We start from the raw sequence: 18,163 nt of genomic DNA, 5'->3' as shown, positions 1-18,163 counted from the left end.
CGTTAGCAAAAATATTAGACACTTGCTTTCAAAAAGACAACACTTCACTGGCATAAGTTCAGTTAAATTGTAGTTGAAAATAGTCTCTCAAAACACCATGTGAAATGTCACAACTCAGAAATGTATAGGGAAAGCTACTGATGTTAAAAAAAACAAAAGGGCAGAAAGAGTGGAACTTATTTTCCAAAATGTAATGCTCCATTAATATGATCTAATTGCACCAGCAATTATGAAAAATTGTGGTGTGCAGAGGATCCCATTAGAAACACAACTGTAGCAGACACACTTTACTCAAAGGAGATGTTTTGTATAAATTATCTCCATTATAGCAAGAACAGCAGAATGGGTTAGAGGTTTAAAAATGGATCACAGTGATGTGCATATAGACAAAACAGAAGATGAAATAGCATATTCAGAAGCTAGATTTTAATTTCATGAGCTATTGTGCAGTTAGCTGAAAACCAATTAAACTTGCAGTAGCATTAGCATCTGTAAACTTAATGATGTAAACAGCTGCAAACCTCCACAACTGTATCTAAATTGAAATAATATTTACATGAAAATATAGCTTTGTAGCCCATTTTTAATTGGAAAGCACAGCTCTCCATTACACAGAGATGCACAGGAGGTGCCAAGTGTACACACAGTAAATATCTTAATGGCAAAGAATTCTTTAATCCATGGTTTCATTGATTCAGTTGACAATGGTGTAGTAATTAGAAAAAAGCTCTTCTCCTTGCTTAATCTCTCTCAGAGTGACAAGAACCACACACCTCAAGGGGCTGCAAAACAAGAGAAGTAAAAAGGGGCATTTCACCAATTTATTAAACTGATCATGGTAAGATGCTAAGACTGGTTATGGCTATATTAATTCTCGTTCACCCAGAAAAACTGGAAATCCTTTGATACTGTACAAATATAGCTGAAATATACATGTCAAATTATAGGCTATACTCATGTCCAATTTCAATCTTTAACAATAGAAAAGCACAGAAAACATTTATATGTAAATATTGTTACAAAGTAGACAGGCTGTATACACAAACAAAAAAGACTTTGCTATGATGTGAGGAAAAGATACTAAAGTAGACAAGGCAGGGGCTATGGCAAGGATGTTCAAGCACAAGGACATTGTTCTACACACACCTACCACCAACTGCAGATAAACCTACACTCAGGCAAGCCACATCTGGAGAGGAGACCAGTCAGCTAAAGTCCTTGTCCTACCAGGACATATGATGAGAGTTGTAGCTTTTCCACAAGCCTTAGTTTATGGATCAAAAGCTGCTGTTGTGTTTAACATCATGTCAGCTGGACATGGTGAACCCTAAACTGAATCACAACTAGCTGGCACAATATTAAATGTAAGAGTCCTGTCTAAGCTAAGTGCCAAATAGTATTACTATCATGTAAGATATCTCAGCTCTTCAAGAGCATGTTCTAATATGATGTATGATGAGATTTTAAAAGTCACAGAAGGAATCTGGATTTAAAATTAATGGGAACAGGGCAGTCAAATCTCTGCTGTAATTTCCAACTGTAGACGAGCCCTAAGCAGGTAAATTTAAGGTAGGTTGGGTCTGTTTATGCTGAATTTCCAAACTTGTCAAGTATTTGGGTTTCTTGTATGTGTATCTTAACTTTGGGGACAAGAAGTCAAGAAATTCAATTACATTCTTTATTTACCCTTAAATTACCGATACATATTCTCAGCTTTAACTTTGCCTTAACTAAGTCTTTTGTCTGAGATTAGTGATAGTCTCTTCCGTGACATTGCCAACCACGCTCTCCACCCAAAAACTAATAGCTCCAGAACCACACGAAAAGTTTTAGCTGATCCACTACAACTTTGCATTGTAGAATATATTGAAGTCTGAAGAAGGTGATAGGTTCTCCAATCTCTAAGATCAAGAAGCACTCAAGCCACTTGGCCAGATCAGCAGTTCATTGCATTCAAAAACAGAACTGATGCTGGAATCTGTTCAAAGTTTTTCATTCTGCTGTGAATTTTCTCAGATTTCAAAAAAATGAATGTTTCCAGAGTCTTTGCAAAGAATAAATTTACAAGATCCCAGGTCATAACCAGGATTTTGTGACTATCCAGCTACAGATCAATTGCCCTTTGTATCACACAGTCTATTTTGCCAGAATTTGTAACTCTAGTAGTTTCAAATTGCATCTGCCTGAATATAAAGATACTGTGGATTTCCTCTAGCAAACTCATCCGCTTGCTCTCTTATCTAGAGAAAACTGGAAGAGAGGGATATTAAGAGGATGATGCTAATCAGTTCAGACACCAAATATCACCTACTTTAAAAGGGATATAATCTGATAAGGAATATTGCCCACATTTTAAATTTACATTTGAATTAAAGTTAAAGGCACTCCTGTGATTGGCTACAATGCAAGCAAAAATATAATACCGTTTCAGTGGAATTCACAAATTGTTCCTTGGCAGCTCTAGTAGTAGCTTAACAAAATTCATCCCCAGAGCTCTGCTGATAAGTGCAGGTATAAAACAGGTTCCCTTATAAAAGCTAACCCTTTCTTAACAGGGTTGTGTTTTTGTGTAGCTCACCTCAGCAGGGATGAACTTTGTTCACTTACTAATTTGGCTTTTTGAATGCTATAAAAACGTGTAAGCGTACTTACATAGGTATGTCATGGCTGTAGGTGATGTTTGGAAGATACTGTTTCAGTTCTATTGGAAAATATTCAGGCACATCAAACTCCTGATAACAGACGTTGGCTGCCTTGTCTTGGGGGGGGTGGAGGGACGGGAGACAAAAAGCAAAATTCTTATGCACGCCTGAGAAATTCGTAAGCAGTTTATATATGTAAATGCAAAGAATTCTTCTGAAAACAAGTACTAGCTGTGCTTATTATGAGTGAAATTCCCCCCCTGTGGTGAGAGCCAGCACAAGACCTATGCACTGCATAAGCCCCATTTAAGCCCTAGTTTGAGAGCTTAAGTGGTGCATAGGCCTTGTGTTGGCCCCCTGAGCAGGGGTCAAGTTCATCCTAATTTAACTAAATAGTAGTTCTTGTTATCCATTGGATCACCAGGGTGCCCAGCTTGCATAGCTCAGAATGGAGCTTACAGCATCAATAATACCTAGCTCTGTCTTTATGACCATTCACGCCTTAGCCTCTCTGGTCAGGATGCCTACATTGATGGCACTTGTGCAGTGGTTTATTTATGATGTGGACACCTATTCCTGGGCAATGCACTGAGATCCACACTCATTTCACAGGCAGAGTCTCTGGGGACCATGAAACACTTCGTATCTCACAACCAATCCCACGAGCCACCCACTCTCTCAGCATTTTATAGTTATATACTTTGTATTGAGGAAGGGCATGAGGGTAAGTTGCCCCACTCTCTGTATCCCACAGTGTAGTCATATTAATTAACAAAGAGGTTGCTGGACTCATCTATTGCATATAGATTTCTGAGACTTCCTTAATCAAAAAAATCCTTTTATAGTCAGTGAGTGAACTGTGATGTAAAAAAGCTTTCATTCAAAAATGTTTACCATGTATTAGGATTGCCAAATAAATTTTCAGAAGAATTACGTATTAACAACATTATGCAATATAAGAGGTTCTCCAACTATTCGTAAGAGGGACCAGTCCATGGATTTCCTTTCCCCTACAGTCCAAGTTTACTGCTTTTGTTTTCAAAATGTTGAATTCTGCAGACCAGCAGGACAGGACCACTAGGCATTAGCAGACTATACAAACGTGAGATTTTCAAAGCTGCCCTTGCAGATTTGGATACCCAATTCCCATGAATGACTGGAAATTTCAGCCTGAGAACCTCTGCTACACCATCAAGTGTGCTCAGGCCTCTTTGAAAAGGTCACTTCTGGATGGAGTGCCATTCTTTATCAATTACAGAGCTCCATCCCAACAAAAGTCATTTCCACATTTAAAGTCAGCTTGGAGACTAGGAAATCTACATTCCAACTTACTGTGTGAACAGTTGTTAACATACTGCCCTACCGCCAGAGGATTTTGCACAACAGGTGTGAGCCAAGTAATGTCGCTCATTTGAAGAGGACCAACTTGATCTCTCTTGCTGCATGATCTGAAAGGAGTTACAATATTAGCTAGAAATATAGGTTTCTTTTCTTGATGCTTGTTTTGACCATTATTTCAACTTCTGGAAATACACAAAAGTTAGCTTCAGTTACATTTCCCCAACAGCATTTGACTGATTCATTAGAGTATAAAACTGGCATTCAGGCAATAGATTATTCAAAAGACAGGCTGATCCTTTAAAAATAGAATATTAAACAGTTTAGCTGTGTTATGCAGGAGGTCAGACTAGATGATCACAGTGGTACCTTCTGGCTTTGGAATCTATGGCTTTTATCAAAACCCCAAGGACTAAATAAAACAGAATCTACAAGAGAAGCTGAAATGAGGGAATTCTTACAATAAGCAAAAACTATCCCCAAACTCACCATCTTTAAAGAAATATCATTACTTTCAATTTCCCTTTTGGGCTGTGTGGAGAAGGGTCACTACAAGGTCACCCTCAGTCTTGTTCCCAGAACCCAAACTAGATACAAGGGGGCTGTCCTTTCAGGTTGTTTCCTAGTTATTGTTAATTCTATTTTGGATGTGTGATGTTTACATTCTGCACAGGTGTTGCTATAAATTGAATTTCCCTGGAAACTAAAATTTGGTAAAGTGCATGTTAGCCCCTAGGCTACTCAAAGTACAGACCTACTCTTCTGCATTTATTCAAAGTCCTGCTTTATTAAAAGCTTTTTAAAGGCAAGTAAGGGCTAGATAATATGCCCTTTGGTACCAGAGTTCATGCTCTGTGACATGCAAAGATTTTCTTTTCTAATCCATCAACCAGATTTAATTAGAAACCCGAAAATATGCTTTAAAAACTTTATACTCAATCACCACATTTAAGCATATTTTCCTCATTAAAAATTCACAGCTATTTAAGCATCAGTTTTCAACAAATTGCATCTTGTCAAATTTACAGATTGGTACACGACGTGATATTAATATATCACGTCCATTAGCTTCCAGCCTCATTACAAGAAAATAGACTGACCACACTGCATCTTATATTACAGTACATAATATTATTTTATTTTTCCCCATATGGTAAATCGGATAAACCCAATTACTTTTGGTTTCAGATAACAGTGTGATTAGATAACCATAATACCTTTCAATACGTGAATTGATTTTTGTTCTCCTATTTCTTTTGATTGCTTACCTGTACACCGCTTTTGATATTCCTTTATCATTCCCATCAATAAGTACACCATCTATGCATCTAAAAATAAATGGATTGCCAATGGACTGGAAAAAGATGGGCTCATACTTTTGATATACTGTACCTGTTGTAAGACAGACATGGATATTTTAGAAGGCAATAGATAAAAGTGTCAAAATGGGGTTAGTAGTCATGATCCAGTCTCCCAGAGAGAGGCCAAAAGTGGCAGAGGGATAAGAAGATTATTCTTTCCTCAGTTCATGAACTGCCATTAATAATTTTGAAAGAACAGACAGAACTGCACTGATCTGATGTTTCCCCAGTCCAGCAGTTGCCCTCTCATGGTATATCTGTGCCACCATCTTAGAACTTAGAAGCTGCTCTAACTTAAGCTAACTTGCTATGGTCTCCTAGGTCAGGGCCATAAACCAACTGAGACACAGAATAGGTGTAGCCCATGCATACTCCACTCTGCCCTGCTCCCCTTCCCTGTATCTCCACTAGGGGGAGCAGTTGGCTACAGAACTGGCTATACCACTTTATACCAGATGAGAACTCCCCTACAAGCAGGGTAATTCTCAGCTACCCAGTTAAGTCCAGATTCCACCGTCAGAGAAGCACAAATGGTCACAACAACAGATGAAAATTTAGGCTGATGTTCCTAAATGCCAACTCATACTCATCCTGGGATTTGATAATCCATTTCTGCCTCTTACATCACCAATCACAATAAATATTCTGCAATAAGAATTTAACTGGTGATTGTGTTGTTCACAGCAGAACAGAATTCAGCTTGCTCTCTGACAGCTGTCCTGACTCTGAAGTGCTAACAGAACTAAAAATGTTGTTAAACAAAGTAAGCTAATGTCACTCCAAGAGACAAGGAGTTGGAGCAAAGTAAGAAGTGACATTTTTTCATATTCACTTTTTGGAGCATAGTGTCACTAGGTAGGAATTTTACTCATTGTTCCCCTATTCTGGTCTTCTACATCCTTTTCCTGTACATTCTCCTTTCATTCTTAATTTTATAAATATATCTTTGTGCTGTGAAATTTTCTATATTCTGCCCACTGATATCGAGAGAGAGATTAATAGACTCAATCCTGCAAACACTTATGCATATGAACAACTTTATGAACATGAGTTGGTTCACTGAGTTACATGGGATTGCTCACATGCATAAAATTACTCATGTGCATTAGTGTTTACAGAAATCAGGGACAAATCTTCTACCAGTTCAAACCAGATCTTGGGTACTCAGAGAACATGAAATATAATCTTTTTTCTTATCACCAAAAGATTTCCAAATCAGTTTACACATGGAAATACCTTTACAAATATTAACCTGTGATTTTAGCAAGGTATCAAAGTTAAAATGCTAAAAAAGTTAAAAATGAGATACCAATTCAGTCATGCAGTCAGTAACCGCACAGGTAGAAATCATGTTTAACTTATTTGGAAAAATGACAAAGTATTTCATTACCAGGATACATAGATACAACTGCCCCTTTTGGCACAAAACCTTTGGTAACAAAGACTCCTGTTCCAGCAGAAATCAGTGAACTCCGATCACGAGTAATACTGAACCCTAATGTATTAAACAGAACTTCTTCTGGATTAAAGATGTTTTGACTTTGATGGTTGTAACCAGTTGTTTTTGATCTCTTAAACTCAATAGTCAGTAATTCCAGATATTTGGATTTAACTTCTGGAAGTAAGGCAAAGAAGTCCATTTGTCTACCAAAGTCATTTATGAACAGAGCTTTAAAGATTTTCAGCAGTGTTTCAAGGACATCTTCATCAGAGATAATTTTGTCTTTGCACTTTTCTGGTACGTATCGGATGGTCCTGTGGCAGAAGAAAAAAAATATTCTAGCATCAAGTTTGCCTATAAGAACAAGCAGTCAGAAATGTTATTGCAACAAAAAGCACTTGATTGCTTTTATGTTACATGGCTGAAACAAGCAATACAAAAGGATAGTCTTTCATGCATATGCACCCTTGAATTTTTGAAAATGCAGGTCGATGGCCTATGCAAGCTTTGAACCTTAATGATACCTCATTAAAATACATTGCTCATGTGCTAAGTAGTGAAGAAAGTAACAATTCCTGTGTAGATTAAACAGTATGCCGATTAGTGTGGCTCTAATATATATATTTCTTAGAACAACGTTCAATTAGTTAATATCAAGTAATTTTACTATTAAAAAGAGGCCTGATATGATCTTGTTGGGTAATATTTCTTTTTAAATTCATCTGGCTACTCTTGTGCATTGGCTATAGCATTATTAAAAAGACTGGTTTAAAAATTTTTGATGCAAACGACAGGTAAAATTTTCAAAAATACCTAAATTACAAAGGAACCTAAGTCCCATTTTCTAAAGAGACGTAGGTGCTTAGGAGCCTTAATCTCATTGAAAGTCAGTGAGAGAGTTAGGTTCCTAAGGGTGATATTCAAAAGAAGGACTTAGGCTGAGCATTTGCAGTACTTAGTGGCCCCAGCTGCCAAGTGAGATTCATAGCCCTGAGCTGGGTGGCTCCCTTGGCACCTAAAAAGAATTAACAGAAACCACTGTGCTAAATGGGGAGTCACTTAAAGGAGCCAGTAAGAAAAGCTCTGGGGAGAGGTGTGGCCTACACCCAGCCCCTCAAAGGGAGTTAGATGTCTAAGGCTATGTCTACACTACACAGCTTTTTGCGACAGGGCTGTCTCACCACAGCCGTGCCACTAAAAGTCGTGTAGTGTAGCCGCTGTTTGTCGGCTCTCCTGCCGACAATGTGCCCTTCACACTGGCACTTGTTGCGGCAAAACTTTTGTCTTTCGGGGACGGAGGGGGGGTTAACACCTCTGAAAGACAAAAGTTTTGTCATTCAATTGCCAGTATCATCCAATAGCCTAACTCCAGGCTAGAGGGAAGCTCTTCTCTCCACTCAGGATTCACAGCCATGAACCCTCTCCTAGAGTTGGGTGTCTAAACCTGATAAGCCGTTTGTCGCAAAAAACCATGGAAACTTCAGTGCCTACAGGGTTAGGCCACAGCTGAGGGTGGTTGTGAGGATCTAAATTTTGGATTTAGGAGCCTAAAGTGGCAGGGGACACTAAAGTCCACCTTGTGAATCTCAGCTTAGGTGCCTAAGTCACTTTTGAAAATGGGACTTACCTGTCTAAGTCACTTGGGCACTTCTGAAAATTTTTGATGTCTCATTCTGATCTAGTCCCACCTGAACTGGCTGTTAAGAAAGAATTTTAGAGCATAAATAAAACTAAAGAACAATAATCCTAAACTTTTTCAACTATTATCCTAGGCTAGCTTGAACACTTAAAACTGATGACAGGAAAACTCTAGATGCATCCGATGAAGTGAGCTGTAGCTCACGAAAGCTTATGCTCAAATAAATTTATTAGTCTCTAAGATGCCACAAGTACTCCTTTTCTTTTTGCGAATACAGACTAACACGGCTGCTACTCTGAAACCTAAATTTCATAGTTACTTTTTGACTTTTCTTTTACAAAGGTGTCAAAACAGCAAGATTAGAGCCTACATTCTTAAGCTTCTAGTTTCCGACTTTATTCAGAATTGGATTCTGTAATATGGTAAGAACAGTAAGACATTGTTATAAAGCTACATTTTCTGCTAACTTAAGACACCCTGCATAATCATAGAATCATAGAATATCAGGATTGGAAGGGACCTCAGGAGGTCATCTAGTCCAACCCCCTGCTCAAAGCAGGACCAATCCCCAATTTATGCCACAAATCCCTAAATGGCCCCCTCAAGGCTTGAACTCACAACCCTGGGTTTAGCAGGCCAATGCTCAAACCACTGAGCTATCCCTCAGCATACAATAATATAGTGGTTTTCAAACTTTTTTCCTCAGGACCCAGCTGAAGAAAATTGTTGATGCCCGTGACCCAATGAAGCTGGGGATGAGGGGTTTGGGGTGTGTGAGGGGCTCAGGGCTGGGGCAGAGAGTTAGGGTGTGGGGGTGAGGGCTGTGGCCAGGAATGAGGGGTTCAGCGTGTGGGAGGGGGCTCTGGGCTGGGGTTGAAGGCTCTGGGGTGGGGCCAGGGATGAGGGGTTTGGGGTGCAGGAAGGGGCTCCGGGTTTGGGAGGGGGCTCAGGGCTGGGGACGGGGACATGGCACCACGGACCGTGCTGCGCCCCAGAAGCAGCCAGCAGCCGGTCCAGCTCCTAGGCAGAGGCATCCAAGCAGCTGCATGAAGCTCTCGCCCCCAAGCACCCCCCCCCCCCAGCTCCCACTGGCCAGTGTTCGGGGCGGAAGCAGCGCATGGAGCCCCATGGCCCCCCCGCCTAGGAGCCAGACCTGCTGCTGGCCACTTACGGGGCCCAGCACAGTGTCAGAACAGGTAGGGACTAGCCTGCCTTAGCCGGGCAGCACCGTGGACAGAACTTTTAACGTCCCAGTCAGTGGTGCTGAGCAGAGGCACTGCGACCCAGTGCCTTCCATTCCACAACCCACTACTGGGTCACGACCCGCAGTTTGGAAACCACTACAATAACAGACAGCCCAGGAGCGATTGTAAGGCCGTGATTCATTAGAAGAGCTCTGTTGAGATCATTAAATGACAAGAACTTGACTTGAGATACTTATTAGTTCCACCAGATAATCAATTTAATGTTGTATTCAATCCAGGGCTTCTGTTGTTTATTACAAAAATTAGAAGTAACAAAGACCTATTTGACCATCTAATCCAAACTCCCGCCAATGCAGAATTGTTCCCTACAGTACATTCTCAAATGCTTTCTTCGCTCTAGATTTAATGGCTCAAACAAAGCAGCTACCATTTCCCTTGGAAGATTATTCCAGTTTGATAATGTACCTCTTTGAAAGTATATTCCTTGATCTGTAAAATGTAAAGGGGACACAAGTGTAGGATCTCAGAGCAGCAGACTGAGGAAAATAGCATAGGGCAATATCATCAGTAAACAATGTGACCAAGCAGACAGAAGAAAGGAAAAAGAACATAACTTCTTCGTGCACTGAACGTATGAATCAGGGGACAGATAATTTAGCTCTCAGGATAATCCTGTCACGCTCACTATACAAAAAATTAAGACAAGAATCTTTTCAAAACCACCTAAGTGGCTTTGAAGGCCCAAATCTCATTTTAAAAAATGGACTTAGGCACCTAAGAACCTAAGTCACATTGGAAAGGAGACTGGAGGTCCTGAATCACTTAGATACTTCTGAAAATGGTTTCAGAGCAGCAGCCCCTGCTAGTCTGTAGCAACAAAAAAAAAAAAACCGAGTACTACTAAGGTGCCCAAAGTCAATACACGTGTTAGTCTCTAAGGGTGCCACAAGCATTCATCCTCCTTTTTACTTTTGAAAATGTTACTCTCAGCTTCCATTTAGATCGTCTGGCAGGCACCAAGACCTGGGTCTTGTATAGTCCTTAAAACGCAGCCCTACCCTAAAAAGCTAATGTGGAAAAAGAAACTTACTAGTTTAGCGTGGTGCTCGGTGTATGAAATCTTGCTCCTATTAAAATCAAAGGAAATGTTGCCAATGATTTCAATGGGGGCAGGATTTCGGCCTCTGTATTCAGCTTTATAGGTGTTAGGTACAGAGTAAAATACACCCTTCCTACGCTGGAGTCCCGCCACCACTGCAGAGCCAAGAAAGCTATGGGAGGGGGAGCTGGAAACTCCGATGCTGCCGCATGCAGCCACCTAGGAACTGAGCTCCCGTTGCCTTGTCCGCCCGCTTACTATGGGCGACGCTGCCTCGGGAGCAATGAATCCAGCTCCTGTGCAGATACCGCAGCGCGTCTGCTGGGATGACAAACCAGACGGCATCTGAAAATAGCCGAGGCATAACCTCGGAGCTGAGCCGCACGTTTAGGGCGCCGGTGTGGGGGAGGCAAGAGAGAAGCCGACCCCCAGGTTTACCTCCACACAGCCCGGGCTGGGAATGGGCTCTGATGCGTCACCCCCCCCGGCTCAGGCAGGTGGCGGTGAGCCGCAGCGGAGAGGAGCAAGGGCGCTCCAGCCCCGCCGCACGCTCCCTGCCCCGCGCCGGTTCAGGCGGGCCGCTCCGGGCAGGCGCCGGCGGCGGCTGCGTTTGGGTGGCGCGCTCTGCAGCCCGGGGGGGCGGGTCTGTTTCCACCGCGGGCGGTTTCCCGGGGACAGGCTCCCCGCCACGCCCGGGGCGCTGGGCCCGGCAGGGTGCGCCCGCGGCCCCGGCCCGCTCACCTGCGCTTGCGGCGGAGGTGGAGCGCGATCCAGGGCACGAAGCGGTACCTGTAGGACGCCCAGCGCCGCAGCAGGGCCCGCAGCATGGCGAGAGAGCCCAGGGCCGCCCCTTTCCCCCTCAGCGGGGCCGGGCCTGGGGTCCCGCGGGAGCCGCGTCGCCGGCGAGGTCTCGCGGCACTGCCCCCGCTGGCGCCCAGCCCGGCGCCCGGGCCGCACTTCTACCCCCACCCCCGCTCCGGAGTCCCCGTGGCTGGCGGCCTGGTGCGCAGGCGCAGCAGAGACATCATCGACCGTCATTGAGCTCAACGCGGACTCGCGCTGAGTCTATAGTTACTTATAGCCCCGGTCGGCTCAGGTCACTTTAGTGGAGCCCCCGTGATGACGTCAGAGGTAACGCAGCCAATCCCCCCACCATTGCTGTGCTGCTTATTTGCATGAGGGAGTTCGATTGGTTGGAATGGCTCAGGGGTCTGAGTTTGATCGGACTCATGCATGAACAGTTCCTTCCTATCCCTACCTCACTTGGTCCAACTGTTAGGGCTGCCTGCTAGTTTGTGCATGGAGCCAGCACTGCTGGGGAAACTGAGGTATGAATGCAGATGGAGTCCTTAAAACACAGGCAGTGTGATGAGAGTGACCAGATAGCAAGTGTGAAAAATCAGGACTTTTTTGAGGGGAAGGGGTATAGTTGGGTATGTAAGAGAAAGACCCTAATATCTGGACAGGGATGGATTGATTAATAGACTAAAGTAGAAAGTAATACAGAGATACAAAAATTATTATGGGAGATTAATAAAACTGGGACTTTGCTGCTTGGAAAAGAGATGACTAAGTGGTGGATACGATAGAGGTCTATAAAATCATGAGTGGTGTAGAGAAAGTAAATAAGGAAGTGTTGTTTACTCCTCATAACACAAGAACTAGGGATCACCAGATAAAATTAATAGGCAGCACGTTTAAAACAACCAAAAGGAAGTATTTTTTCACACAACACACAGTCAACCTGTGGAACTCCTTGCCAGAGGGTGTTGTGAAGGCCAAGACTACAATAGGGTTCAAAAAAGAAGAGGAGGTTACTCACCCTGTGCAGTAACTGACGTTCTTTGAGATGAGTGTCCCTGGGGGTGCTCTACTGCAGGTGTTGGTGCGTCCCTGCTCCTTCGCTCAGAGATTTTTACAGCAGTACTCATACCAGTCGTGCATGTGGAGAGCCTGCCCCCCTCGCTCTGAGTGTACCTTAATAGTATGTGTGCGTGACCAGTCTCCTCAGTTCCTTCTCTACAATGGAGGCTACCCCAACTCCGAAGTAGAGGGGAGGAGGGTGGGTAGTGGAGCACCCACAGGAACACTCATCTCGAAGAACATCAGTTACTGCACAGGGTGAGTAACTCCTCTTCTTCTTCGAGAGATGTCCCTGGGGGTGCTCCACTCCAGGTGACTGAAAAGCAGTGTATGTCAAGGAGGTAGGGACTTCGGATTTAGTAGGAATGCAGTAGATAATACAGCTCTGCCTAATCATGTATCAGAGAGAGGTCCTTCAGTAAAGGCATAGTGCTTAACAAATATGTGTTCAGAAGACCAAGTGGCTGATTTACAGATGTCAGCCAGGGGAACTTTGTGTAGAAAAGCCACGGAGGTAGCTACAGATCTAGTGGAGTGAGTTCTGATGCTGGCTGGAGGTGTCACTTTCTTTATCTGATAGCACAATCGGATACACTCAGAAATCTAATTTGAAAGTCTCTGGGTAGAAATAGGTGTTCCTTTGGAACGTTCCGCGATGGAGACAGAGTCTAGAAGGGTTCCCAAAGGGCTTGGTTCTATCCAAATATAAGGACAAAGCCCTTCATACATCAAACTTATGCATGGTGGATTCAAAAGAGTTTGCATGTGGTTTAGGAAAGAAAGTGGGTAGGTGTATCGGCTCATTGATGTGGAATGACGAATGCACCTTTAGAAGGAATTTGGGGTGTAATCGGAGGGTAACCTTGTCCTTAAAAAATAGCGTATACGGTGGGTCTGCCATGAGAGCTGATATTTCTCCTGCCCGTCTGGCAGAGGTGATTGCCACTAAGAATGCTGTTTTCATAGATGTGTAAGAGGGATCAAGTGGCTAGGGGCTCGAATGGTTGTTGAGTTAAGTAGGATAAAACTAAGTGAAGGTCCCACGGAGGGGTAGGAGGTCCCACGGAGGTGTAGGATGATTGTTTAGTTTATCTTCCATTCGTGATCCCAGGGAAAGCGTCTGCTTAATTTGTCTGCTGTGGTATTCATAGCTCCGGGAAGATAGGCGGCTGATATCTGAATGTTGTTCGCAAGGCACCAATTCCAGAGTTTCATGGCTTCTGTGCAAAGTGAGTGAGAGCAAGCCCCTCCTTGCCTATTTACATAGAACACGCAGGCAATGTTCTATGGCTCATTGTCATTGTCAGTACACGTTGGTTCTGGATTAATGGGAGGAAGTGACGGCAGGCTTTGCATATGGGTTGAAGCTCCAGGACGTTTATGTGTAGGGAGGTTTCTGTTGAAGACCGTAGCCCCTGGGCTGTGTGGTGGGACATGTGTGCACCACTCCCTGTGAGGGATGCATCATAGAATCATAGAATATCAGGGTTGGAAGGGACCTCAGGAGGTCATCTAGTCCAACCCCCTGCTCAAAGCAGGACCAATCCCCAATTAAATCATCCCAGCCAGGGCTTTGTCAAGCCTGACCTTAAAAACTTCTAAGGAAGGAGATTCTACCACCTCCCTAGGTAACGCATTCCAGTGATTCACCACCCTCCTAGTGAAAAAGTTTTTCCTAATATCCAACCTAAACCTCCCCCACTGCAACTTGAGACCATTACTCCTTGTCCTGTCCTCTTCTACCACGGAGAATAGTCTAGAACCATCCTCTCTGGAACCACCTTTCAGGTAGTTGAAAGCAGCTATCAAATCGCCCCTCATTCTTCTCTTCTGCAGACTAAACAATCCCAGTTCCCTCAGCCTCTCCTCATAAGTCATGTGTTCCAGACTCCTAATCATTTTTGTTGCCCTTCGCTGGACTCTCTCCAATTTTTCCACATCCTTCTTGTAGTGTGGGGCCCAAAACTGGGCACAGTACTCCAGATGAGGCCTCACCAATGTCGAATAGAGGGGGACGATCACGTCCCTCAATCTGCTCGCTATGCCCCTACTTATACATCCCAAAATGCCATTGGCCTTCTTGGCAACAAAGGCACACTGCTGACTCATATCCAGCTTCTCGTCCACTGTCACCCCTAGGTCCTTTTCCGCAGAACTGCTGCCTAGCCATTCAGTCCCTAGTCTGTAGCTGTGCATTGGGTTCTTCCCTGCACTTATCCTTATTGAACCTCATCAGATTTCTTTTGGCTCAATCCTCCAATTTGTCTAGGTCCCTCTGTATCCTATCCCTGCCTTCCAGCGTATCTACCACTCCTCCCAGTTTAGTATCATCCGCAAATTTGCTGAGAGTGCAATCCACACCATCCTCCAGATCATTTATGAAGATATTGAACAAAACCGGCCCCAGGACCGACCCCTGGGGCACTCCACTTGACACCGGCTGCCAACTAGACATGGAGCCATTGATCACTACCCGTTGAGCCCGACAATCTAGCCAACTTTCTACCCACCGTATAGTGCATTCATCCAGCCCATACTTCTTTAACTTGCTGACAAGAATACTGTGGGAGACCGTGTCAAAAGCTTTGCTAAAGTCAAGAAACAATACATCCACTGCTTTCCCTTCATCCACAGAACCAGTAATCTCATCATAAAAGGCGATTAGATTAGTCAGGCATGACCTTCCCTTGGTAAATCCATGCTGACTGTTCCTGATCACTTTCCTCTCATGTAAGTGCTTCAGGATTGATTCTTTGAGGACCTGCATCAGTAGTCATTACGAGGGATGGAGCATCCTGAAGAAAGGAGACTCCAGAGCAGAGGTTGGAGGGAACGGTCCACCATAGGAGAGAGTCTTTGACTCTGAAAGGTATGGATAGAGGCTTGTTTAAAGCGTGCACATTCGGTCTGTAAACTGTGGCCAACCAAGCCTGGAAGCACCTCATGTATAGTCGTGCGTTTTGGACCACGAAAGGGCACGAGGCCATGTGACCTAGTAGTTGTAGACAGTCTCGAGCGGTGACCTGAGGACTGTTGTGAAGTCTCGTTGCCAATAGTTTTGTGATGTTGAAGCGATCGGGTGGGAGAGATGCTATTCCCGTTTGGGAATCGAGGTGTGCTCCTATAAACTCCAGGTGCTGGGTAGGAGATAATGTGGATTTGTTTTTGTTTATGTAGGCCAAGGGATAGGAAACAATAGACGTAAGCTGCGTGAATCAAAGCGCTTCATCTAGCGTTGAGGCTTTGAGGAGGCAATTGTCGAGGTAAGGAAATATTATGAGCCCTTGTTCCCTGAGGTAGGCAGTGACTATGGCTAGGAGCTTGGAAAAAACACAAGGGGTGGTGGATAGGCTGAAGGGTAGCACCCTGTATTGAAAATGTGTTGAGTCAAGGGTAAAATGAAGGAAACGTCTTTGGGCCGGATGTATAGTCACGTGAAAATAGGCGTCCTGTAGATCGAGGGCTGAAAACCAATTGCCCTGCTCCAGCACTGGGATTATGTGGTGAGGGTAACCATTTTGAACTTTTGCTTTTTGATAAATTTGTTAAGCCGCCTGAAGTCGAGGTTAGGTTGCCATCCCCCAGTTTTCTTTTCTGTTAAGAAATAATGGGAATAAAACCCCTTCCCACTGTGTCGTTCGGGCACAAGTTCCACTGCTCCCAATAGAAGATGATGTTGTACCTCTTGGAGGAGCAGTTGGTCATGAGAGGGGTCCCTGAAGAGGGACAGGGAGGGTGGGTGGGTAGGAGGCAAGGCTAGGAAAGGGATCAAATACCCAATTGTGACGACCTCTATAACCCACTTGTCGGTGGTAATGTTCTGCCATTGATGGGAGAATGGTTGTAGGCGGTGTCCAAAAATAGGGACATGCAGTGTAAGCGCTGAAGTGGGAACTTTGTTTTCTAAACCCTCGACCAAGGCTTCAAATCTGCTTATTAGTTGGAGGGGATTGAGACGCTGCCGAGGAACTGGGACAGCAACGCTGGTATCTGGGTCTCTGGTGTTGCTGTTGCTCATGTGATCTATGGGATTGCTGGGTATATGTGGGGCAGCGTGGACGCTGGTAAGGTTGATATCTGTATTGTCGCCTTCTGGTTGTAGGGGTTTGAATTCCTAGAGACCGGAGAGTTGCCCTTGAGTCTTTCATTGAATGAAGTACGTCGTTCATCGTGGAGGCAAAGAGTTTGTCACTGTCGAAGGGAAGATCTTCAATGGTATTCTGGACCTCTCGAGGAAAGGAAGAGGAGGAGAGCCATGAACCTCGGCGCATGACCACTGCTGTAGCAGTGGATCTTGCTGCAATGTTGGCTGCATCGAGGACGGCTTGAAGAGCAGTACGTGAGATGATCTGTCCCTCAGAAACTAGAGCCGTGAATTGTTTTTTCTTCTGGAATGTCATCAATAAAGTCCATGAATTTGTTGTAATTTTTGTGGTCATATTTTGCCAGAATGGCAGTATAATTAGCAATGCGAAATTGTAACGTGGAAGATGCGTATACTTTATGTCCAAGCAGATCTAATTGCTTACTGTCCTTGTCAGATGGCATGGAGCAGTGAAACTGGGGTTTGGTCTTTTGGTTGACTGCCAATGAGTTTGGCCCTGGATGAGTGAAAAGGAATTCAGAACCCTTGGAAAGGATGAAGTACTTGTGATCTGCTCATTTACAGGTAGGTAGGCTTACAGAGGAAGTCTGCCAGATGGCCTTAGCAGGTTCCAAAAGGGCTGCGTTGATCGGTAATGCAATCCTAGAAGAAGAAGAGGGCTGCAGGATGTCCATTAACTCAAGCTGCTGTTCAGGAACCTCCTCCAAGTTAATTCTTAACTCGCTGGCAACTCTTTAGAAAAGATCTTGAAATTTTGAGAAACCATCCGAAGATGTGGGGGGAGGAGGAAGTAAGGCTTCATCGGGCGTAACAACTGGGTCTACTGGGTTTGAGGCAGGTCATGACTGATCCTGCAGTTGTGACGGTGCTGCCTGGTCTCCTACGTCAGTGGCAGGTTTGTCAGCTGGGGATGCCGGGCAGGTGTCGTGCCTGGTTGAGGTGGCATAGCGAGTGTGGTCTCGAGGAGAAGATGCCCATGGGGCCCAATATTGCCACTGAGGTGGGAAGGGCATAGGTGGTGCCATCCAGGGGTTTACGCACCACGGGGCAGGATCCTGAGAGTAGGACAAAGTAATTTTTCTCTGACCTCTATTGATTGGGGTCTGAGGATGGGAGATTGGATAGGGTGAAAATTCCCCCTGCAGTCCAGCTTCCTCATCACTGGAGGAAGGCTGTCCGGACCCTGACTGAGCATTTGGAGAGAGTAGGCATTGAGTAGGGGTGACTGCAGGATAGGTGACACCAGCAGGTCCCTTGACTGTGTAAATTGTGGTGCTGGAGCTCCTCTGTGAGGTGAGGGCTGTGCAAGAGGAATCTGCTTGGAAGAAAAGTTCCTCTGCACCGGTGTCCTGAGCATTGTTTCACTGCCGGCCAGCTCAGCGGGTGTCGGTGCCGGGAGAGCAATAACAGCCTGCGGGGGGTCAGGCATGTCAGCATGTGTCGGCACCGCTTCCGTCGCGGTGCCTAACG

At 44.5% G+C, this 18,163-nt stretch overlaps 1 protein-coding gene across 3 annotated transcripts; it reads right to left on the bottom strand.

Moving 5' to 3' along the window:
• Positions 1–565: 565 nt before the first annotated feature.
• SETD9 (SET domain containing 9) lies at positions 566–11,679 on the bottom strand. 3 transcript variants are annotated; one of them, XM_048849803.2, is made up of 7 exons: positions 11,515–11,666; positions 8,410–8,479; positions 6,732–7,096; positions 5,249–5,372; positions 3,975–4,090; positions 2,653–2,758; positions 566–782 (listed from the first exon to the last, which is right to left on the bottom strand). In XM_048849803.2, the coding sequence occupies exons 3-7, from the start codon at positions 6,979–6,981 to the stop codon at positions 695–697; spliced, it is 684 nt and encodes a 227-aa protein (XP_048705760.1). In that variant the 5' UTR covers positions 6,982–7,096; positions 8,410–8,479; positions 11,515–11,666; the 3' UTR covers positions 566–694. The 3 variants fall into 3 exon arrangements, with proteins under 3 accessions (XP_048705760.1, XP_048705757.1, XP_048705758.1); XM_048849800.2 differs by lacking the exon at positions 8,410–8,479 and having other exon boundaries at positions 11,467–11,679; XM_048849801.2 differs by lacking the exon at positions 8,410–8,479 and having other exon boundaries at positions 11,515–11,676.
• Between the last annotated feature and the right edge of the window lie 6,484 nt (positions 11,680–18,163).

This window comes from Caretta caretta, chromosome 5, assembly GCF_965140235.1.
Source record: "Caretta caretta isolate rCarCar2 chromosome 5, rCarCar1.hap1, whole genome shotgun sequence".
In the NCBI taxonomy this organism is placed as follows: domain Eukaryota; kingdom Metazoa; phylum Chordata; order Testudines; family Cheloniidae; genus Caretta; species Caretta caretta.
Note: the sequence above shows the minus strand (reverse complement) of the source record. Positions and strands in the feature narration are given on the sequence as shown.